This window comes from Bombus vancouverensis, chromosome 10 (assembly GCF_051014615.1).
Source record: "Bombus vancouverensis nearcticus chromosome 10, iyBomVanc1_principal, whole genome shotgun sequence".
Classification (NCBI taxonomy): Eukaryota; Metazoa; Arthropoda; class Insecta; order Hymenoptera; family Apidae; genus Bombus; species Bombus vancouverensis.
Genome location: NC_134920.1, coordinates 8,537,780 through 8,563,442, shown reverse-complemented (window position 1 = coordinate 8,563,442; position 25,663 = coordinate 8,537,780). Strand labels below are relative to the sequence as shown.

Here is a 25,663-nt window from a genome sequence, read left to right as displayed (position 1 = left end):
TTTCTTTTTTTTTTTTTTTTTAATATTTTTATTGATTTGTTCAAATAGAATAACAAATGTACAAAGAAAGTAGAACAACAGTTGACAATTCAGTAAAAGCAATTATACGTCGAAATGAACAAAGACTATACGCCATAAATGCTACGGGGAGAGATGTTAAACATATCGTATCTCAGGCACATTAATATATTTCTTCTAACTTGGACATGTACCAATTTCACATCTATAGATACATTATTTTACGCGCTGACACATTTGGCTAATGAACGGAAACATTTTTAGTACACTGAAAAATTAACTGTTGATTCAGTTGCTTTGTAACTTTCGATATCCTTTACTCGAAGCAAATTTTTATCATTCGAGTATGGAAATAAATAAAAAATATTTATACAAATACACCATCTGTTTTCGTAAATAATACTAGTGTTGTAATGTAAAATCCACTATTCTTGTACTGGCTGGATCTACGAAGTCTTTATACATATATGTATATATATCTTTTTTATTAAATAGAGAATGTCACGCGCGAAAAAGTCGTAACTGTGAGCAAATATACACGCACGCGATACAAGTTCCGGTGAAAATTTATATTTTTTAAATCAATTAACGAGCAACGTTCGATACGTTGGATTAACTAAAGAGATTATTACATTTGCTAAATTTTTTTCTATATATTACATTTAAAGGAACATATTTTCCGTTACTTGAACATTTTTTTAATTAAGTCAATTCAACTATATAATATTTCAGGTGCAAATATACACGATAATCTTACTTAAATCTATTAACTATGTAGAAAGTTTCTATTAACATTGTAAATGTCAAAGTCTTATAGTATCAATATAAGAAGTTAATACTTTCAATAGAATTACGTCATTGCCGGAACTTGCATATAAAGTTATACATATATTACGATACGAATTCAATACGTACATAATATACATATACATATGTTTTACGACAAATTTTCTGTAGTAAATAGGTATTATTGCGATATCAGCGGTCGCGAACAATAACAAGCTCAGAATCACTATTTGCAATTTAGGAAAAACGTTTTGCTTTCTTCCACATTTCATAGAAATATATCGACATATGCTAAATATGCATTTAATTTTATGTATAGAAAAATTCGGCTGATCAACTTAATTATTGCAAGTGATTGAATTGCGGTAATTTGCACTTAAAATTAAATAGTGCTCTAGGAAGACTGAACCGAAGAAACTAATCTTTGTGATTACATCGGTGGGTCTATAACGTGTACACGCTCTCGAATGAAAAAAGACGCTTGAACGACGATACAGCGATTGTTTGTTCTTTGCATACCCTCTACGTTACATTTCTAACCGATTTTTACATTTCATTTAAAATACAGTATATGTATACATTGAAATCCATTATCCTATAGTAACAACTTAAGTCTAATATGTACCACTTTTGTTATTTTATCGTTTTAAAGTGCACATTGCAATTACAAGTTGGCATCAATATGTATATATGTATATATCAATATGTACTTATACGAAAAAAGTCGGGCGATGTATACACAAAAATATATTACATTACATTACAGTAATAGTTTAATATGCACAAAAGCGGTTCGTAGATTGTAGAATTAAACAAAGACCTTATTCCGCCGTACGTTAAAAGATAAATTATCGTTATGCATAGGATTCACGTAAATTATCCTGAAAAATGAGCAAAAATGCCGCGACTGGTATCGATTAACTATATATAAGTTTTAACATCCTCCCCTCCTATTCAAAAGAAAGGAGAACAGGAAAAGAGAATACAGATTATAACTACAAAAAAATAATTTCAAGAATCTAAGCGTAATCCCGTGAGCAGTTTGTAGAAAGACAATTCTTTTGAAAGTAGTACGTGCTAATAAAGCTGCAAAGTTTCAAGCTAGGAAAGCATTCTGCTTCCATGCATAGATTTCGATATTTCTAACACGTACAATCGTTTCAGTTTTCATCTAGGCTCGTAAGTCTGCTTAAAACGCTAATATCTACACATAATACGTAATTTATAAAATTCTAAAGCTGAAAACTCGTTAAATACTTCCGATATACTATAAACGTCGTACTCGAAACGCATATCGATACGATGATATATATAGATTGCGATTGCGAACGGCTTTTGCGACAAATTTCCATTTCCTCGAACAAAAATTCTTTTGTATGACTTTATGAAAATATAACGAAGCGTTGTTGAACGCTGTTAATACACATATGTTTCCTAACGCTCGTTGCTGTGCCCTTGGCGTTCTGTGCAATATTTAACACGTTCGAACGAAATATCGATGATGATAAACCTTTATCTATATATCTTAATATACAATTGCTTGATTACATGTTGCACATTATTAACACACTTCTTACAAATGTCCTTTTAATCATGCACTCTCAAAATATCAATTTCACGAGTAAGAGTTTTTTCCGATTCCTACACTGAACTGATCTGATCTGATCACTATAGTTTATCCTTTTATTAGCAAATTTATATTATTCAACGTTCACTTTATACAATATAAAGAAACAGTGATTTTATTGATATTACCGCCTACCAATTTGCGCAAAAAAATTGCGGACATTATTATGTTGGACGATTATTGTACGATTCCACTTTCTATTTGTGTTAATTATTTTTCTCGTTTATGTTCTTTTTGCTCTTCCGACGATTCTTCTCGAACGGCTAAAACCATCCTTAACATTAGAATGGCCAGTAATTTGTCTAAAGGATCCATAAAACCTCGTTGAATCCATTTTGGTATCGTTGTACGAGCATGAGAAAATCCTAACTTTTGCAAAATGTAATCTATTCCATAAGGCTCAATGCTTTTACCAGCCCACGAAAGTAACCTTTGGTATCAAGAATAAAGATTACATCACACATAACTTAATAGTAAAATAATGACAAATGTCATCATTACCTTACAGTTGGTTCAACATGCCACGTTTTACACCTGTACGATCGCCAATCTTTTATGAACATTTCTGCTGGATCAAATTGCTTACGTTTCTTCTCGTCTTCGGAAGTAATCGTTGTTGTAGCGGAAGTACTGCCAGTGTTTGAAGTTCCGCCTTTCTTTTCTTGAGGATCTGGACTGTGCGCTCGTGCACCCATATTCTATAAATGGTTACACAACAAATACGATTGAGAAAATACATTTTCATAACATGTAATTGCTTCGAAAAGATATAAGATATATTTACCACTTTCTCTTTTTCTTTTACATATGAAGTAATTAAATCATGAAGGAAGAAAAAGGCCTCTGCGTCTACCGTAACAAAAATGTGGTCCTCAAATTCCGTTATGAAACTACATTCAACTAGTGGTTTTTCACCTGTTAAAAAGCGATTTTTATATAATAAATTTTATAGAATATTCATCTTGTACTAATTTTAACATTGCATTTTAGAATATGGATTAATACTTCCATGATGATATACATATAACTTTTTAAATAGTCCAAAAACTACGTATCTATGTGTCAATACAAATTCGTCAATTACAGATTCATCTAATTTATGTAATGAATTCTATACTACATTACATGATTGTAACCTTTATGCTTTTCTAATATAATACTGAAATATAATATTTCACAATGAAGATGTTTATAGAATTATAACCTGTTATAATATTGGACGGCATTAGTCTTATCCTTTTATATTAATAAAAACTATATACTACAACTTCATTATTGTAAGAAATGTATATTTAAACATTAATACCGCATTAATAATTTTATTTTGTGCGGATCATGCATACTTAATATGAATTTGATCATATAGATTAGCAATTACAAAAATTTAAGTCTAGTCTTTAGCACTTATTGAACATTTCATGCAAAATAATTTTTAATATAGTACTCTATATGTTAATAAAGCATTTAATAACCTGGCATAGTGTACAAATCAACCCATGTTATTAATTCCAAATTAAGAATGCTTCTTACCAAGTTTTATATAAATCAATTCTCTTTTTATACTTACTATATAATATATGTTTAGGTGCTCCTAAAAATATACAAAGGAAACAGTTGCAACACATAATTTAAAGAGAAAAAGTTCCTACTGCAGCTTTCATATTTATAAATACAATAGTATTATATATTAAACATGTGTCATCAGACACATATTTTGTTATATCATTAGAATTCTTAAATATTTTGACTTAAGTTGGATAACAGTAAATAGAGATGTTACGTACCGACAACAACTGGAGTTTTTGCGGTTTGCAGATGTTCCGTTTTTAGATGTAACTGCAATGATGGTAGAGCAAATATAACTTCTCTTCCATGAGAATGTTCTTGTAATTTTCCAGAAGTTGTTGATGTACTTCTCCCACGAGTTATATTACTACTATCAGATGTACTGTCTGTTCGTTCTCTTTCAACACACGGAAACCGATCTACAGCTGTACATTAAAGTGACAGACATTAAGGCACTTTCATTTATATTCTACTACTATTAAAATTAATTTATTTTCAATACATTTATAGCGTACCATCTATTTCACTACTAGCAAACGCATAATGAAACCATTCTTGCAATGATTTAAATTGTGGTGGGAATAATACACTACGACTGAATCTGCAAACAGTAGCCATAGAGTGGTGTCTTGCATGTTGTTCTTGTTGTTGGCCTAAGCTGATGGTCAATGTTTGCACAACATGAACATCACGTGTATTTGGGGCTGTCAAAAATATCATTATTAAACCATTTTGAACAAAACACAAATTTTAGTCAGTTATACTTATATAAGATATTTCTTACATTCAACGCTTGGAATTTCTTGAGCTTCAGTAGTGAAACTAATACATGGTTCTTTTAGTGAGAATAGTGCCCAACTTTTACTTTTGAAATTAATTCCATGGAAACACGCTAAACTAATGTTGCAGCCATGAAGTTCCATTGTTCCTCCAAGTACAGTTCCTGTTGGTGGTAAAGAAAAGCTTAAACTACCTAACTGCAGACCAGCTACTTGGGCTAATACACCTTGCCAATGTCTGTGATGACGAGCATCCGTCACTGTAGTTGTTTGATTTGTGTTCCATGGACCTGTAGTATATGAATTTAGAAATAATTCCATTATATTGATTTGAAATACACATAGCTCAACTATATTAAATATGTAGATTTACCTTCATTAGTAATTTTCCTTCTTTGAGTTCTTTTTCTAAAGCTACTATTATTTACTCTTTGATGTCTTGGTTGTAAGGAACTAAACACTCGTTTACTACTTTTAAATTGTTGACTGAAAAACTCATCTAATTTATAATACATTTTTAATAGATCTGCTGTTGTAGATTTACTAATCATAATCTGCAATTGATCCCAACCCAAGTCTCCATGCATAAAAATTACCGCAGGTCTGTTAGGAGTGATATTTAAATAAAAGATTATATAAAGATCTGTTTAATTATTAACTAGTAATTATAAAAATATAGATATAAAATAACCTTCTCGTTGGCATAAAGGCATCTCCATTATTGTTGCGATTAATTTTCCATTCATCCCTTAATGTAACATCCAGTGAAGATACTCTAGACATCAATACACTTGTTCCCATATAATCCAATCGCAATTCTAATGCAAACAGTTTTAAACCTACAGTATGATCAGGTTCTATACCAGGTTCTTCTCGTATGTGTACTACAAGTATATACATACATAAGTAATACAATTAAATTAGTAAAACTAATATATTTTTTAGTATAAATTTGAATATCAATAACATACTGTATGTATCAATTTCACTCAATTCAATGACACCACCAACAATACCACCCTTTGCATCCAAACTAGAACCTCCTAATCCAATGCCTATATATAAATTCTTATGTCCAGTGCTACCTATAGACAGTCTTCCATCAGATCTAAAATCCTTTGTCATCCATGTAACATTGCCCATGACATTACCCATGTTCATGTGAACATTCAAACGTGTGAAATTTATGGCAAATAGTACTAATGTTTCCCATGCAGATTCTCTTAATTTAAGCTCTGACGTTTGTTTATCAGAAGTAAAACTCCATCCTCTACCGATATCTAGTATTAACATATGTATATTGGTATTAAAAATTATTAGAAATGATTGTTAAACATTTTATAAAGTACCTTTCAATCGTGCATGTTTCGGTATATCACTTTCTAAGCTCAATCTTAATTTATCCCTATTCAAAGTTGGACTTCGTTCTGGAGCACTTTTTGATAGTACATCAGTACCGTGTCGATCATAGTGTTTTAATAAAGAGCTACCCATAACTGCCTCTTCTTGATTCAGAGAAGGACTACCGTCACCCTCAGAATATGCTGTACCTGAACTTAAATCTCCTAAAAATAATCGACGTACTATACTACGTCTATACCACGCTTTTGGGAAAGCCAATATTTCACTTAATCTTCGCATATCATATTTAAACGAAGCAGATCCAATGTCAACAATTGCTGAAAAATTATGTAGAAATATTTCATTAATCCCTTTGGCATGTGTTAAATAACATTTGGATATAAGAAGAAATGATACATACTAGAAAACCGAATAACTGCACGACTAGTATCTGACATCTTCTTCAATTGTTCACTTTGAAAATTTAATTTACGACTTCTTGACATATGAAATTTTACAAATGCGACATTAATACTTAAAGAATCTTTTCTTTCGCTATCCGATAAAGGTGACCATTGTGCTTCTTTTAACCCAGTTTTCTTCCCACCACCATAAGGATGAAAAATATAAACAGAAAAATCAGCAAGACATCCAGTAACTGATAATCCACCAATCGCTGAACCAGCTTCTTTACCAGTAGGTTGTGTACTTGGAGATTTGTACTCTCGAAACTCTATGAGCTCTTCTTCTGCTCGCTTGGACGAAAACACTATATCAAGGGACGGCAATTGCAAAATACATTCCACCCGAGAAACCGGTAAACAAGAGAATCTGAAATGATGAAAAATTATAATGACTAATAATTATAAATAAACTAATAAAATTATTTGAAAATTACCTAAATGTAGAAGGTTGCATATGAAAATATACTATCACATCGACAGGGAAACTCGCATAAACGTAATTGCTGTTTGCTGCAGTAGCAGCCCAAGATGTGCTCTCCGCATTTTCCAATGGAAATACTGTATTTGTTTGTGCATTGCTATGAAAATGGGTTTTACTTGGAATCGGTTCTAACGTTTGTTCCAAAAATTCAAGGATATGTGGACTTATTATAGTTTCTTCTGGTATACTTTGAAGAGTCATCCAAGCAAATAAACTAGCCTTCTTAGTACTAGACTTTCTAAACGCAGTTACTGATGAAGGATTAAGCAAGCTATTGTCTGATGATACACGGGGAGACACAGATTCTTCTGGAAGTGTTTTAGATTCATAATGTACCTGTAATGAAATTAATTTAAAAAAAATTAATTTAGAACATGTAAATACAAAAACACGTGTACATATGTGTACATATATGTACCTTTAACATCTTATATATATGCAACAACATATTTTTACCTTTACATCTAAGCCAGGAATATGAAAAATTGTTAAATCTACTAAAGGTACATTCGTGTGTTGTAAATATCGTAGTCGAGATGTACTTGCAGTGGATGATTTTTCTTTGCTACTTAAATGTTTCCTACTACTACTAGGACTGCTTGGTTGAAATTCAAATGTACCTCCAGAACACGATCGCTCCTTCTTCATTCGACTCATACTGTAAAAAGATATTCATTTATATCAAATGCATAAAACACGCGCAATAAACATTAAATTAGTTAATAAATATATATACATTTTAATTTCATCTTCTTTTCCTGGATCTTTTGTGTGGAGTACACATTTGCCACTATTAATTAGAACTTTTACATCAAGTTCAAAGTCTATATTAGGTTCTTGAGTTTTCTGAGGTGTTATGTACGGTGACGAAGTTGATGAGGATTGTTCTTTTCCAAACGAATCAAGTAGTGGTGCGCTATGAAAATTAAAACTTAGAAAACATAATATATTGTATTCATATCTTATCTATATCACATGCTCATACATACTTTCCTTCCATGCTATCATAACTCGATGTGTAACTAATATCTCTGCTTTTTTTTCTTAATTCAACTCGTTCTCCGTCTATTTCAATAGTTTCTGGCCACTCTAATTCTCCTTCTGGCAAACTTAACTCAGAACCAGCACTCGGAAGCGATGATTGTCTACATAACATCATTATTTTAAAAATGGTTATTTTAAAAATAAATATATTAGAATTATTTGATAAACATACCTGCCCATTGTATGTGTGTCACTAAAAGTAACACGTGGTCCGCCTAGTCCTCTTACACGAAGGGAGGCAGATCTTTAAATTAATATATATCACCACATAAAATTTTGCGAAAACAAAGATAAAATATAGCTTTTATAAGTGAAAATATACGATACCGGCTTGGACCGCTTCTAGGACTACTTTCATAACTAGCGGAATTTGCTGAATTGACTTCTAGATTCATATCTTCAGGACTTTCGAGCTGATTTTCGAGTGTTGGTGAAGGTACAATAAACGAACGCGATCGATACGTATTCGGTTTTCCACCCAATCCTAATTTTCCTTTTATTCCTGAAGCTTTAACCGACTGTCTCCTTAACTTCTGGATCATATCTCTATAAAATTTATATAGAAATTTTATTTTTACGTACTTAGTAATGTACTGCATTATATTTCATAGCAATCTAAAATGCGTTTCACAAGTTTATACCTTCTAAAATCTTTAAAAACCATAGCTTCCAACTCATGTAGACGCTTCATTTCTTGTTCTATTGTTCCGTGAGAAGCACCCAGTGACCGTAGATCGTTTATAATTTTTGCCTGTTCATTCATCTCTTTTTCTATTAATTTTGATCTCTTCTTTGCATCAAGCGTAGGATCAAAAACAAACGCTGGTAGACTGTCTGTCCAATTTTTAGATTTCTTCATAAGTATACTCTCCTACAAACATACAAAATTCGATTAATGAACAATACACATACCATTATGAAGCTTTAAATAAAAAAAATTTATGGATATAAGAAAATAAAAAAATCATGTATTCTGTGAAAATAGTCTTAATAATTAATATCTAATTTCTAATACATTACCCAATAAAAGGACCGAAAAAAAGTACTATAGGATGAAATAAATATAATTAAACCATACTTTTTTCTTAACCTGGCTAGTACTATTATCTGGCTGATCTGCATCATCGCTATCATAATCTGCAGGTACATGAATATCATCTTCTTCAGAACCAGTCAACATTGTTAGTGTATGTCCAAGTGCTGACAGTTGTTGTCCTACATTAACATCTAGATGAATATCGACACCTTCCATTTGCCATTGTACATTTAAGATCCACTTGGCATTATCTGAAAATAATTACATTGCATTATCCATTCCCAACAAAAGAACAAACAACAAATAAAGTTTTATTCTTATTACCAGACTTATCTTGTTTTTGTGCAATTGTTCTACTACATACTTCATAAGTGCCTTCAGATACCATACATAAATTCATTATACTACTATCAGTTACATCTGGTTTCCAATCATCCAGGGAAGTTTCAAAATCATCAGCAAATCTTAAGCACAAACCCATAAATCTGTAAAATGATAATGTATTCATAATCAATTCGTTCATAACGTTTATTAAGAATTGAATAATTAATAATAATATTATACCTTGCTTTACTAACTAAGCTACCACTGCTGCATGCTGATATGCTTGTATTTTCTAATGTCACTACTACAGCACCCCTTGATTCGCCATCATACAGTCCCCTGTTCATACCCCAAGTGGGTGGCAAGGGATTAAGTGGTAAACAAATACCCATATCATCTACAGTCAATTGCAAAAACAATGTCCCCAAATGAGGAGCACTTAATTGACTCGTTATTTGACCAAATGGAACTTTTTCAAATACTTGCTGTGTGGCGGTCAAAACCTCTTTATTTAAGTTAGCTCTCTTCTCGTTCCAATATTCGTACGCGTTTTTATAATTTAGCCAAACAAGTATAGCCTTATCAATAGCCATTGGCTGAATATATATTAATGGACGCTTTAGCGTAATTAATACTACTTCCTTATCTTCACCTTGTGCCGTTTCTTCTTGAAAAGCGTTTCTTAATCCTACTCTGGTATTAAAAAAGGCAAATTGCTGAAATTCTGGTTCTGCTTCTTCAAATAAAACATTTTTTAATAATTGTCCAAGACTTAAATTAATGTCAACTTGTGCTTTTCCAAATAGCTTCATGTATGGATTTGGTTGTGTAGCACCAGAAACATTTTGTACTCTATTAGATAATTGAAGTTCAACAGCTCCAGTTTCCAGTCGAACTGCCGAATTCGTTGGGGTTGTTGCCGTCAATTGTATCCTCTATATATAATACGAAGAATATTAAATATTACAAATTTCAAATTATTGATATTAATATAACACTGACCTTAATGCGAATAATTAAAGTAAATAATATCCTTTTTACAGTCGCATTACTTGGCTCTTCATCTTCTAACCACAAAGGAACTGGTTTCTCTCCACCATAAACTTTTTGTACAACTTCATTTACTTCTTTCATGAACACTTTTTGTACGAATACTAAATGATTAAGGAGATCTGTAGTCAATGAATGTTCAAAAACACCGATATCTGCCGTTGCACTAAGATAGCTGCCTTGTCTTAATACAACACCATCTACAAATTACAAGAAATTCAATATATCTGTATCATAAAATGTATTACACAAATCTGTAAAATATTAGATTACTAACCAGCTAATTTACTATCATTCATGTTACTGTTACCATCTTGAATATATTCTGCAGATACATGTACTTTGGGAAGTTCAATGCTAGCTTCGGAAGGTAAATTTGCTTCTGTCACTTGAAGTTTCGTCGTAAAACTCAAGGTATGGTGAGGCAGATCTATCGTGAACTTAGCTTTACTACCAGTTATACCAGAACTAGTTACCTGATCCATTTTATATTGTGCTTGTAGAGATGGTAACAGCGCTGCTGTTATACTCAAACTTTGAAATATTATGTGAAATTGCATTACGATTGGTTCTAACAAACTAGATACAACTTGTGGTTTTTCTAAATCAACTGATGGTGCTGGCGCATAATGATGTGGACTACCAGGTACTCCAGTATCCACCTCGTCCTGTTGTTGACCTCTGGACATTCTTGAGGATGTTCTTGTTACCCTAAGTTCCTGAACATTTTTTATTATTTAGGATTATAACGAATTTAATTACCATTATTATCACTATAAAAGAGGAAATTATATATTTACTTGTAAAGTCGATGATAATTGTTTACTACCTCTGGTCATCATACCATGTAAAGCTACTGGATGTTGTGGAATATCTATGTTGACAGCGCCGACAGTCAGTAATCCACTATTCTTATCTTTTTGTCGTCTGCTAATACTCGAATACAAAGCTTGTGATTTGCCCACAGTTACTCTAACAACCGTTTGTTGATTAGGTGCAACACCTTCTAGTAAAACAATCATTGTTCTACCAATTTGACCAGTCAAGCTACATTCTAAGCTGGCAGGCCTTGATTTCTTGCGGCATGTAAAACTTGCATGAAGACTCGTTATTTCTGCTTCAAGTTTCAATCCACTGAGAGTAGCTAATAATCTGGTCCTGTGTATTCGAGCAACTCCAAAAATAACTAATCTTGTCCGTTCTCCCGTAACAATATCTATAATATATTGTTATGTACATACAATTAATAATAAAATTTAGTTTTAAGATAAGTATTAAATAAATTAAATTAGTATTAACTTAATTCTCGTGGAAGTGGCACAGGTGTTGAACTATTTTCAGCATTCAGTCCTTTCTCAATATCTGCATCTTTTGTTTCATTTAATAATTCATATTTTCGACCACTTTTATAATGTTCTGAAGCGTCCGCTGGTATGGAAAAACGATGTGTAATAGTCTTAGTCTCTGGTCGAGTAGCATATAAATCCAACAAATAGTAGATCGTTTTCCAGCATCGTGGCGTTAAATGTGTTGTATCTTTACATTTATCGGGAAGTACACAAAATTTGTCTAAACCAGATCCACTTGGACTCGCTCCAAAATTGGGAGTTATTACTCCTTCGCTCAAATTAATGTATCCTTTTACACTTTTTCCTGTACTACGTAGTTTTTGAGCAAAACTTTGCGGTCGAGATCGAATACTCGCACCAGGTGATATAATTTTCGAAAGATTGGGTTCAAAACTATTACGAAGTAATGGAACATCTATCTTTTTACCTTCTAACAAAAGTTGCTCTTGTAAATCAGATGCTGTTAAAAAAATAAGAATATGTTACATTCATATTTAAGCATGTAGTTAATAAAAAATAAACAAAATAATATTTACTTGAAGATGATCCATTTTTTACTGCTGTATCATTAACAATTAAATTATTGTTTCGTTTACTTTCTGGTTGTTGTTCTTTTAGTTCCATTTGTGTTTCTTTAACATTTTGATACATATTACTAATTTGATGCAATAATCTGAGAAGAGGCATGTTTACTTGTTGACTAATGTATCGTATATTTAAACTAAAGTTCACAACTGTACTTGTATGTTTCTTCAATTGGCCCCGAGATATATATAATACAGTTTGCTTCTGAATCATATCATCTACCGCCATATCAGCCATTTTCTTAACATCAATATCAATGCCGATTTTTTCGCACAAAAATGCTGGTGTCTCTGGTGGTATATCCAAATGAAATTTCGAATTTCCTTTCTTTGTTTGGTACTTATTACCTAATACATTGGTTTAAATTCGCGATCATTCCCATTTTGAACAATATTTGAAATTGATTCTCAAGCAAATATTCTTTTTTACATACCCTTTCTTTTATCTGTTACTTTTCCAAATTCACTGACAACTATGTCAATACGCATAGTTTCCATATTCCCTACTAGAGATAAATTTGATCCTAATGAGTCTAAGGAAGATACATTGTTTATATTTCCTGACCCAATGGCAGATAACATTTGTTGTGGCATAACAGATAAGGAAGATAGAAGTGGTTCAAAAATTAAATGTGCATCTAAAAGTCTAAGTGAATCTTTCATAGGATAAAGAAGAGTACCACTTTGAACATCAGAATCTTCTGTGTCATCTGTTGTCATTGTATTGATCTTAGAATCCTGAAAACATATAATCATTATATTAAATAAAGAAACAAGCAAGTATACCCTAAAAATAGAATAAAAATTCTTAAAATAATTCATATAGTAATATATAAAATAGAGCTTGTTAAAGGCAATACATTCAATTCTACAATAAACTTGAAGTACCTTTAAAGACTTTTGCTCTGCACGAAAGACCTGAGATGATAGGAGTAATGAAAATGTATTGTATTATAAATATCTTTTCTTGAACCTTTTATGTGTAATAGGAGATTTTGCTTACCCAATTTCCTTTTAAATTGTTTTTATCATTATCCTTTATAAATTCTTGTTGTTTAGCCATCCAGCTATACAGATCTTCACCAGTATTTAAAGGTTTATTGGAATGATGACTTGTAGGAGATGTAACTTGATCTAAGCTTCCAGTACTATGTTGACTACCATGTCCACCTCCAGAATAGATACTTGGATTAGAACCCAATTGATGAGAATGGGAAATGTGAATTTGTGGTGTCTTCTCTTCTCGCAATGTGCCATAACCTAATGTAAAACTCTACTTGTATATACATTATTTTTATGCTATTAAAAAAGTACAACACACTAACTGAGAAAGTAAAGCACAAAATACTGTTAGAGGAATAGAAATTCAGAGTTAGATAAACAGAAACAAATATAAGATAGATACTTGATAAGCGCTACAATGAAGTAAAAAGCAATACACGTGAGAAACAAACAAACTGATATGATATGATAGTGCTAGTCATATAGTGTTAAAGTTGAAGAGCAAGGCGATACAAACTACAAAGAAAATTAATGATATATATTTATTGCAAACAAAACAGTCTATTCACTAGAATATTCATTTCAACCATTTTAATCTTTTACTTTCTTTGTCCAGGTAAACCTTTCATCAATAAACTTCCAATTTACTTATATCATACTAATGTATAGACTGTTTGTACATAATCATTTAATCGTCTTGCACTTACTTATATTATTTGGTTCCCGAGTTTGATTGAATAACCCACCACTTGCAAGCAATGGAAAAACAATACTCGCTCGTGTACTAGCAGGCATTTGCGTGGGTTGAAGTGATTTTCCTTTCTTTAGACGAACTACTGGTGGAGAAGGGGAGGTTAGTGAATCTGGGCCTGGATCCGGTGTTGCTATGGGGGTTGTATCTTTTCCCCGAGGAGAACTTACAGGAACCGTCAAACCATCACCACAAATACCTGGTCATTCCATATCAAGCCATGATTTTTGTTTAGAAAGCTGATGACTATACTGTTAATATATGTTTGAAGAAGCATATTGTAACTTTAATATATATAGTGCTATATTTATTACAGAATGTATTTGGTACTTCAGTTTCTACAAATAGTATTCTAAAGACTGTAATTAAAACTTAAGTAGGAAAAATGTCTTATATGCAAAGACTAATAAGGACCAGTATACTTAAAAATTTGATAAATATTTGATTTCAAGAGTTTTTTGATATTAAATATCTAAATAACAATTATAAAATAAATAACTTGTCCTACATGTAAATTAAGAATTTTGATAATAATATTAATGAAGAGAGAAAATTGGACAAAAGTAGTATAAGCAAGCACATGTTATACATATTATACATGTATACATAATTAATATGTAAATATCATACAAGTTTTTAATAGAAGATTAATGCTGTTGTGTGAATACTTCACAATCACTAATGCTAAAGACACATACTATAATGTGTCTATATGAGAATGCAGATTAAGATATTAAGCAATTATTAAAATTATTATTTAAAGCAGATGCTAAAAGCTGCAGGTGTATTAAATTGAAGTTTTGCAAAATATCAAATAATCTAATAAAGTTATATCAATAAAAAGCTACTATACCAATTATCTTCATAGATTATATGATTAGAACCTTGTTTTAATTTAACTTATAGTACCTGTACTTTTATCTTGTCCAGTCTTGGCATGTGTATGCTTGTGCATATGGTCTGTGTGAATTAACATAGCACATTCATCTGTGACTTCCTGATCATCAACTTCTCCTGCGCTACCCTCACCATCAGTCAGCAAATTTTCCTGTACATGAATAAGTCAAGTCCAAAATGTTTATTTAATATCTTCAATAATGAAAGTCAAAATACTTTATTTGATCATAATCAATGATAAATGAAATAAATATCAAAGTTTTAATTTCCAATAAATCAAAATATAAAATAGTTAATGGATAAAGAATTGTGAGAATAGTTTTCAGAAGATTTTGGTTTCAGAAGTTTTGAATTTCACAGGAAGTCTTAAAATTATAACATAATTTTTACATATATATAATATTTTCAGTTAAATATTGCATAAGCCCTGAAGAAACCTCCACCACTTAAGATTCATACTGCCAAATACTACTAATTTTTACTTACAAGACAAAATGAACATTATCTTATTTAAACACAATATAAATTAAGTAAAATACATATGTCCATGGCATACATATATAAGTTCTGTTAATAAACACATATGCATCATTGCAAAGTACATTATATTACATTAGCACATTATATTACATTAAAATAGAGTTAATAGTTATTAGACAAAGCATGTAAGTATAAATTTATTAAAGTGAAAGTAGATTTTTATATAAAAATAGTTTGCAAAGATATTGTGTTAGAGCTACTTCTTTGAATATATTTTGAAAATTCTTACTGAATTTTACATTGCAATCATCATCCTGTACATCCGTGTTTATTTGCTGAAAAAAAAAATTCTCTACCAAATTATGTTCCCTATAAAATATATTATGAACTTCTGAATGAAATAGAAAGCTTCCTTTTTGATGTACTATAATGCTATTAATATAAGAACAATTATATTTTAAAATTATTGCCTAATAAAGGATAAATAAGAAATATTACATATTAGAAAAGTAAAATGTTAATAATTGTTTGAGGAAAAATATTAATGTAAGAAATATAAAAGGAACAAAGTTATATGAAATTCCATTCCCATTCTAATTTAATTTTTAATAAAGACATTTAAGTATAAAAACAAATAATATCCATACCTCATCTGGGTCTGAGACTGCAAATGTGACATTCAATGGTTTAACATGTTTGGTTTTGTAATTATGTTCCAATAATAGTGGAGTATAGAGAACATTCTTCCATTGTCTGCTCAATACTATAACTCCCTAATAATATATAGATGAATGCATATATGAAATAGCTTAAAAAAGATTAAAGTATATTTATAATATAACTTACTTGTCGAAGTGTTGATAATAAAGGTAAATCTGACTCCTTTAAGTTAGCTTCAATGCTTTTTAATTCATTTAATAAAACATAATTTTGTAAAATTGTACATAATTGACAAGATGGATCTTCTTGTAGTGTTTTTGCTAATGGGGTTAATCTTCCGTAACGACTCTATAAAACAAATAATAACAATTTTGCTAAATATAATAAATTTAGTTAAACATACAACACATAAATAAATACATACTTTAGTGGGCATGTGTGTCGCTTGAACATCTAATGCTTCTGCCATGAGACAAGCAACTATAGCAGTTGATCTTCGATACATAGTTCTAAACATATGTACAATTCGAATTGCAAACTTATTGCTAGGATTCATCCAAGCATTTATAGCAGGTGATGCAGTACTTAATAGATTCCAATCTAATCGAGTATAATCAATTTTTCTTGTTATGGGTGTACGGGGTGGTGCTGCAAAATTAAACCATACCGTTTTTAATTCTATAATACAAGAAACAGTATTTCCATTTCCTGCTTTTGAGGCGAGACTAGCACATGTTGCACTAGTATTTATTTGTGCTCCATTATGCAAGTTTGTCGAAGCTGTTTCTGGATCACCTATAGGTGCAGTAGAAGCTGTAATATAATAAATAATGTAGATATATAATATTTATTAAGAATCATTTAATTTACAAAACTGAATATACCAGCTGCATTGTCTAATTCTTCTTGACTCTTTACACTATCTGTATAAAATATTTCGGCATCGACCTTTTTACTATCGTTTCCGTTTTCTCCTTTTTCAAATTGAGATCTTTTTACTACTTTCAATTTGACACCTTCTAAACCACATTCAAACATTATAAAACCCAATCTATCTTCCCCGCTACCGAGGGTAAATTCTTCTGTTGCTTGTGGAGATCCAAATTGTTTCTGGAATAAATACACTTCTGATGAGTTTTAGACAATATATAGTACTAAGAATAAATTAGAAAAGATAAAAAACATACACTTTTCTCTTTGTCATCTGTAAATTGATGTAAATAATAATCAACACACTTTAGTGGAGAAGTTATTCTAGTACATGTGAATAACACTCTTGAATAATGAGCAGGAATTGCTGTTATAACAGCATCTTTTAATATTGAAGATTCATTTCTAAGTCTGCGTAATTGTGAATGAGCTTTCCCTATTATATCAATTATTTAAATTAATGTTATACGATAGTTTACAATTATTACAGTAATATGTTACGTAATTTACCTATATTTAGTGTAACTACAATTTCTTCTTGCTGTTTCTCAGAGGTTTCTATGTATACTGTTTCACCACTTCCAATATCTGCAACCACAGCAGCAGTTTGATGCCCAGGTAAAAATGCCTTGCTAATTTTGTTAACTTTCTTTTGATTCGGCAATACAACTGGTTTATGAAATGTTTGAACTACTTCTCGGGCTTGTTTTCCAATATAGAATCTTGCTGTCACATCATCAAAACAGATGGCGAATAACGATACACATGTTAAATCACGAATGTTTTCAAGAGCAGAAAAAGATATAATTTCTTCAACAACCGAGGCTTGCAACAAAGTTATGCTCATCTAAAATTAGACATTAATATACGCATAAAATATTTCATAGAAAAATTATATATTGTAAATTATTAATCACCTTTGGTAAAATAATACTGCCCTGTACTTGTGTCATAATACTTTCTTCATATACGTTTGTTTGCAATGCAATTTTACCTGTTATTAAACAGTATGAATGTTAACAAATACACATTTATGCATTACAAAAGGAACTGAATGTAATAAAACTAACGTTTATCATCACCTTGACCATTTTTTATATTTCTTTCAGCAGTGGATCGTTTTGAACTAGTTTGTACTTGACTCCAATAAGATAAACTTTGGTCTTGTTTTAAAATATTAGCATCTTCAACCTTTCCAATGCATTCATGATGAAGATGGTTTAGAATAGTTAGTGGGTGTAAAGTAGCTAATGTTGGTATAATAGCATCAATGAAACGTTGTAACGATTCGAGTATCATAGGACTTAACATGATATCTACATCTCCCTTAAATTTTACGATAACCGTTGTTCGTGATCCATTTTCATGTTGCACAGTTAATAATTCTTCCTTGTTATGAGTTGTATGATCTCCTTCTCCTTAATATAACAATACAATCTTCAGGTATACATATATGTCTTTAAGGTAATTAATAACATAAAGCTACTGTTTATTACCTTCCATATGATTAATAGTTGTATTATCCCAAAGGTATGGATGTGTAGGAGTTTTATTAGATGAGTTGGCTACAGGTGAACCATCAGATCTTGTGATCATTTTTAGCGAAGTAAATCCTTCAGCAACAGTTTCAAATTTCGGTACATATCTGCCACCAACATAAACTAGCCTACCATCTTCAGTACGTTGAAAAAGTGGTGTAGTAAATGCAGCACTTCCTGCTGGTATTGATGATTGACTCCAATTTGAACAACGTATCTAAAATTGATTGTATATCCCATATAAATTGCATCTCTCAGACACATTGAAAATTTAAAATTCACAAGTTTCAAACTACCTGAGTTAAATGGCTAACGTAGCTTGACATGAGAAGTGGAGAATCAACAATTGGCTTATTTACTTGCATATGTAAATTAACAAGAGTAACATCTTCTTGCGAAGATACAGCTGATATGAAACTAGTAGAAGAAACAGAATGGCTATCGGATGAATCACGTAATCCACCATTTCCACTGTTTGAATCAGTTTCGTTTTGAAAGCTAGTATTTCGATTTACTCTAGGACTACGTTTCGTACTTATTGCCTGTGGTTTTGCTCTCTCTAAAGTATGTGCTTTTTCCGATACGGTAACATTCACATTTGTTGAACTTTCTACAATAGACAAGTCTGATGAAAACTTTTTTTTCATGCTATCATTACGATTTAATACTGAGCCAGATCCAACAATAGATTGACGTAAACTTGATGTGCGACTTCCGCTCAAACCGTGACTTGTGTCCTCATCAGCAGAATAAAAAGCTTCTGAATGATTTTCTGAAGACATAGATATTGTCCGTTGAACCTGTAAACATATAGAAGATTTAAAATATAATTAAAAATATTATTTAATTATATTAATTTATTAATCTCACTTCTTGTTTTAATTTTTCTTCAGACTCTGATTTTACATATAATGAGTGGCGAGAATCAGAAATGTTGATACTATCAACAGTTTTTATGCTTGTTTGCATCGATTCAGAGAAATTTATTTCTGTAGATACTACTGGTAGTGATTGTGGACTATTTGATTCAAATGGTTCTACATCTGATGCATTGAAATAGTCAACCGCTAATTTAGAATCAGACACACTACTTTTTGGAGCAGTTTCGATTTCAGGAACACTTAAGATTGATTTGCTGCGTTCTGTATGCAATTTTGAATCTGAATCTAATTTTTGCGGTAGCTGTACAACAGGACTCGCGTCAACTAATCTAGAATATGGAACATCTTTTACACTGCTTCCACTGCAATAAAAAGTTAAAAGTTAAAATTTATTAATATATAATAAAATAAAAATTAAATGTCTAATCTGTGAAATTTGGTAGCAATTTTTATATTTATTTTTATTATTATATTATTAAATATAGCATATTAGAAATAAATATTAAAAAATAAGATATTTTCTATGTTAAAAAGATAAGCTTGCACGAAGCAGAAAATTTTCATGGAGACAGAACCCACTGAAACATAAGATACATTAAAAAATTACATTAACAAATAGCAGCATAAATGATATATAATTTTTATATTTTTGTTTATTATTACGCAAAATTTTTATTTGAATTTTTATTATTTTTATAGTTATTCTAAATATAAATGAGCATATTGTAAATTCAAAATTTAGCGTATTTGTGCAATCATGCAATATTTAAAGAAATTAATCAAATTATTAAAAAGCTGCTTCAAAGCTATTCCAAAGATTACCGAATCGATGTATACGAAAATCTTCTGCCCAGTAGTTTCCGTTCCCCACTGCATGCGAATGGACTTGCTGATGCAGTAATTAATTTTGTACTACTAGTTTCTTCGATACCGGAATCTTTATTATGATCTGTCACAGACCTTGGTCGTTCGACACCCTTTCTCGAGGTTTGTGATCCATCCTGCGTGGCAGTTATTTTTACTCCAGTAACAGGATAATCTTGTAAAGATACATCTTGTAAATTATAAGGTGATGTATGGAACACCAGTTGACCGTTGTGCAATATAGATTGTCCAAATCCTTTTTCTTTTCCGGATTCGTTAATTCTACGATAATATATGAAAAAAGTAACAAGTAGTTCGCCGATAAGTTAATAATTACTAGAGTAATTAATAGATTTGTACCTGTATGCAGCAACATTTATTCCATCTTGAAAATCATGGTAGCTTGGTTTAAAAAATCTTAACCCATTTCGATTATTTCCAAAAAATGCGCAGCCGCCTATACAACCACATCTTGTTGCTTTCACGCCACTTTCTCGAGGCCATAAAAACCACAAACGTTTTGTGGCCTCATCATGTAGTTTTAAATATTTATTTTGTATTAAATGTAAATTATGTTCAGGAGTTGGAAGTGAAATAGCAGCTTCTAAGATTACTGGTCCTAAAGCTACAGATCCTACTTCTAACCAAATGTCAGATCCATCACCTAAGATATATAAAACAAATAGCATTATCTTTAACTTTGTATTTCTAAAGTTACATATATTTGTCATACCTGACATACGACTGCTTGCATTATTATGTGATCTGCCACTACCAGCTGTGTTGGTATTACTTGTATTTGCAAAATGATCAGCAGCTGATACAAATTGTCTTATTAATATTCTTGGTAAAACACCAGTTACCCCAGATTTTACTTGTTGACCATGAAGATTACAGGTTGACATGCGAATTGGAGATATCCAGGTATGGATAGTAGTTCCTACTTCTTGAAAATATAAATCAATTGCATCTACTGCTACTCTAGTCATTCTATATTTTATATCTTCTGAACTAGGACATCTGTAACAATATTATAATATTATTGTCTTTAAGTCTACAAGCATTAAAAATTATTGCATACCTGTAATGTTTGTCAACATCACTATCAGGACATTGTAAAGGTGGAATACCATGATGGCAATGATGTGGTAGATCTGGAGGACGTAAACTGTTTTCATTATTTTTTACCATTAATAAAAATGTTTCCAAAGATATAATAAGATGATGCAGTTGGGGTGAACTCATTTTCCCAGTCAATTTTCCTAATTGCACTTCGATTAACCATGCATACTCCAAAGTCTCTTGATCTAAACTTCTTCCTTCGTTACTGAACATTGCATGCCCCCTAACCTGCAATGCACTTAACATTAAATGTCCCTGATTTAAATGACGTTCTTTATTCGAACGAACGACGTTATCAGTGACTAATGCGATCGCTGGCGATAGGAGCAGCTGAAGCTCTGTTTCCTTATATTTCTTTTTCATTTCAAATCCAAATCGTTCCAAAAGTATAACTGGACAAGGAGGATCATTTTCTCCACAATTTTTCACTAAATGAGCTTGAATATCATGCATAGTAATTCCAACAGTTACTTCTAATGGTCGATAATCTCTTGGATCAAATGGTTTTGATTTTGCATCCTCATCTTCTACAGATTCAACACTACTATTTTGCACATCTCTGTCTTTACTTCTTTCTGTACTTATCGATGTAGGATTTGTTCGACTCTGTTGCATATCGGTAAACGTTTGATAATCGCCAAACAAGTTTTCTTTTAAGTGCATAAAATTTTTTAAAAGCGATCCATATAAAATTAATATAGATGGGCCAATCTCAAGATCTAAACTAACTTTATCAGGAGCTATAGACTGTGGATCAAATTTCTGATTACCGTTTCTTGTCCAATGAAGACCTGGTGATTTCCTGCATCTAGGAATTCTCATTGGAGATAAAAGAATTTCTTCTTTCTCTGGTGTTGTTATATTTGCTTGTGGCGTAGGTCCCAATGGTGGACATGGATGATATGTATAATTGATACTTAATGCCACAATTGGTACAGACCAACAGTCAACCCAGCCTGCTCCTTTCTGACAAACATTTCTCCACTTTTTGTTTTTGTTCAATTCTGACAAATATATATGTGATCCATCACGTGTCATAATCTTTGCATTTTTATTCAAAGCTAACAAAATTGTACGACTTGTATTGACTTCAGGTAGATAAAACGAAAGATCAACACTTTCACCTTGAATCCAGAAACGCAAAGGTATTGTAATGGGCAAATAATCCACAAATGGAAGATCAAATGATAGTTCAAAAAATTCCCCACAAAAAGCAATGTGCGCATTTTCTTGATTCTGTGATGAACAATCAATCCAATTATATTCATTACATAATGTAATTATTTCAAATTCTTTTAACAATAAATTGAACTTCCACGTATAAGGTACAAAATGTAAAATGTCAGGTCTGGCTTTACTGGCCCAATCATTAATCATATCTTGAAAAAATTCTTTGTGCGAATAAACTAAGTTAGCTGTGGCTTTACATCCAGTTAAATTTAACATCCATTCTTGATGATCGTTCCACTTTATTGGGTAATGACACTTAACACCAAACTCTAGCGTTTCGCTTTCAACTAAACTTCGATATTGCAAACTTGTAGTGGCTTCCAAGTGTAACAGTTGACCTGTTATTTTCGTAGTATATCCATCTTGCAAAACTATCCATGGCATAGTGATCTCCAGATATGATCCAGGTCCTACATTTATATGAACTGCATTTGTTTCCCTGTTTTTACTAAAAAGTATATCAATTGTAGCTTCATTTAATGTTGATAATCTTATATCAAATGATTGAACTTGTCTTTTCTCTCCAGTAACAGGGGTTTTTGTAACTTTCAATGGTTGGTAATCATTAGGGAAAAAGAATTTAAATAAATGTTCTCTTTGTCTATCAGCCCACGGTCCATAACTGAAATCAGTGCCCTTTCCACATTTAATATCAATGCCCCAGATTGGTGGCATAGCTTCAACCATGTCTCCATTTACTAATTGAATCATTTGTGGCTGTTCAGGAACAAATCCAGGTTCATCCATGTAGTAATAAACTTCTATGTTGTTTGAACTTAATATAACAAACCCTTCACCCATATATCTAGGTGGATCATCTACCATTCCTGTATACTTTGGACTAGGTGCTAAAATAACTTTGAAATTCTCTGCTTTACATTTTGTAAAATGCATGAAATGATCGTATCGAGATGCTGCCGGTTTCGTAGAATATACAAAATGCGCTTCTTCCACAGTTATTGATAAGGTTGTTGGTATTAACCGATTACCAAATACCAATCTGCCCTAAAATAACAGAACACTTTAAATAACAGCAACCGGAGATATATTGAAAAATATCAATTAATTTATGTACTAACTGTGCAAACATCTAATTTAATAACAGGTATTAAATCTCTCCATGTTCGAGCTATAACATGAGCTTCTTTTTTCCTAATATTATCAACGTGACGTGAAACATCCATTGCATTTATTTGTTGACGTGTTTCATGAGTAGTATTACTAAATGATTCTGCATCATGATCATCACTATTAACATTGTGATTTTCCTCATCAGGAAACATTTGTGGTGTAAGACCAAATGTTTTTTCTAATTGTGCATATAGCTGACAGCGATTATAAACATGCAATTCAAAGCCATTTAACATAACAGAAAGTCGTGTATCAGAATGTGAAAGATCTAGAAGAAAATTTATTAAAAACTTTAACACAAATTTATATGTTATAATTTCAATCAAACATAATATAATTGTTTCTATATAAAATACCTTCAGATACATCTTTGGGAACATAACTCCGCCACCATCGAAATATAAGCCATCCATCCTGTACTCTGATACTATAGTCTGTTGTGATATAAACTATATCTCGAAACATTATTTTTCCACTTAGTGCACTTAAAGTGAAAGAGCCTAAAAATAAACAGTACATATCACAATTTATAATGGTATGTATATTAATATAAAATAAATTATTCTTAGTATTTTTTAGGGACTTACCTACTTTAACATATCCATCCCTAATAACAAATCGATTTAATAATTTTGTTAATATATAACCAATGACTCTGCTATTATAGTAAGCTATATAAATAATCCATGAAATAGCAGATACTAATGAACAAAGTAAATATATAAAACTGCTATCCATCTTAAGGTCATCAAGGATGACATGATCAGAATAGTTCCAAAAGGCTGGTTCAATTCCAGAGAAAGATGGAACTGTAACATTATACAGTTCATTCTCCTCCATGGTGATATTGTTTCTTTGTTACAGAATCAAGAAATATTAGTCATTTTGTAATTAATCACTGAAACCATAAAACAAACATATTTATAGAAATAGTGAAAATACAAATATTTCTGTTTAATATACTTAAAATGCTTTGCTTGGAATTTCGAAAATATAATCTATAATTTATCATAACTTACTACTTTCATATTAATTTCTTTCATTATAATGTTGTTCAATTTTTATATATATTCAAAAGTTATTATGTACATAATTGGAATCAAAAACTTAAAAAAAAAATTTGTAAACATAACCTAATCAACTGACTAATTAAAAAAAATTTAATAATTTATTCAGTAATCTCTGTAAACATATTATTTCACTATATTTAATACCTGCTCCTTACATATGATACTGTTAGCAGTTAACAAAATATTATCTACTAATGAGTAATAAAGAATAATGAGTAATAAAAGAAATAAGGTTTAAAGATTTGTTATCAACATAAAATAGTGACTATCACAAAAGGTAAAAGATAAAATATGTACTTTGTTATACATTTATTGATACTTCGGGTTATTTAAATGATTATCTACTTATCAATGAAAGCAAAATATCTATTGTATGTGTATGTATGTATGTATGCATGTATATATGTGTGTGTATATATATATATGTATATATATATATAATACAAACTACATATTTTAAAAAGTACTTTATGAATAAATACCAGGACAAATTAATTTATTCAACTAATTTACCTTTATTCGATAATTATATAAGAATTACACTCAATTTTTGTTGTGTCACTCATGGTTTTGTGTTTATCGGTACATCAGTTTTAATAGATGTCACAAAACTGTCATCGATAGACAGCGACACACATAACCATACATAACCAGTTGA

The 25,663-nt window shown here is 31.0% G+C and overlaps 1 protein-coding gene across 9 annotated transcripts; it reads right to left on the bottom strand.

Moving 5' to 3' along the window:
- tweek (transmembrane protein KIAA1109 homolog tweek) lies at positions 1-25,661 on the bottom strand. 9 transcript variants are annotated; one of them, XM_033334869.2, is made up of 50 exons: positions 25,519-25,661; positions 24,523-24,833; positions 24,292-24,435; positions 23,884-24,203; positions 21,534-23,809; positions 21,186-21,472; positions 20,813-21,116; positions 20,411-20,734; positions 19,578-19,950; positions 19,004-19,507; positions 18,666-18,924; positions 18,240-18,587; positions 18,087-18,163; positions 17,680-18,016; positions 17,427-17,605; positions 17,124-17,349; positions 16,664-17,052; positions 16,426-16,587; positions 16,227-16,352; positions 15,112-15,250; positions 14,159-14,401; positions 13,453-13,709; positions 12,884-13,187; positions 12,402-12,797; positions 11,816-12,325; positions 11,317-11,732; positions 10,794-11,235; positions 10,469-10,716; positions 9,707-10,401; positions 9,467-9,627; positions 9,185-9,393; positions 8,748-8,977; positions 8,434-8,652; positions 8,279-8,350; positions 8,052-8,207; positions 7,799-7,978; positions 7,519-7,720; positions 7,016-7,398; positions 6,539-6,948; positions 6,126-6,455; positions 5,748-6,056; positions 5,468-5,660; positions 5,150-5,379; positions 4,782-5,066; positions 4,513-4,701; positions 4,216-4,422; positions 3,999-4,022; positions 3,216-3,346; positions 2,933-3,129; positions 1-2,861 (listed from the first exon to the last, which is right to left on the bottom strand). In XM_033334869.2, the coding sequence occupies exons 2-50, from the start codon at positions 24,773-24,775 to the stop codon at positions 2,642-2,644; spliced, it is 15,075 nt and encodes a 5,024-aa protein (XP_033190760.2). In that variant the 5' UTR covers positions 24,776-24,833; positions 25,519-25,661; the 3' UTR covers positions 1-2,641. The 9 variants fall into 9 exon arrangements, with proteins under 9 accessions (XP_033190760.2, XP_076478095.1, XP_076478094.1 ...); XM_076621980.1 differs by having other exon boundaries at positions 9,197-9,393; XM_076621979.1 differs by having other exon boundaries at positions 18,252-18,587.
- Positions 25,662-25,663: the final 2 nt, after the last annotated feature.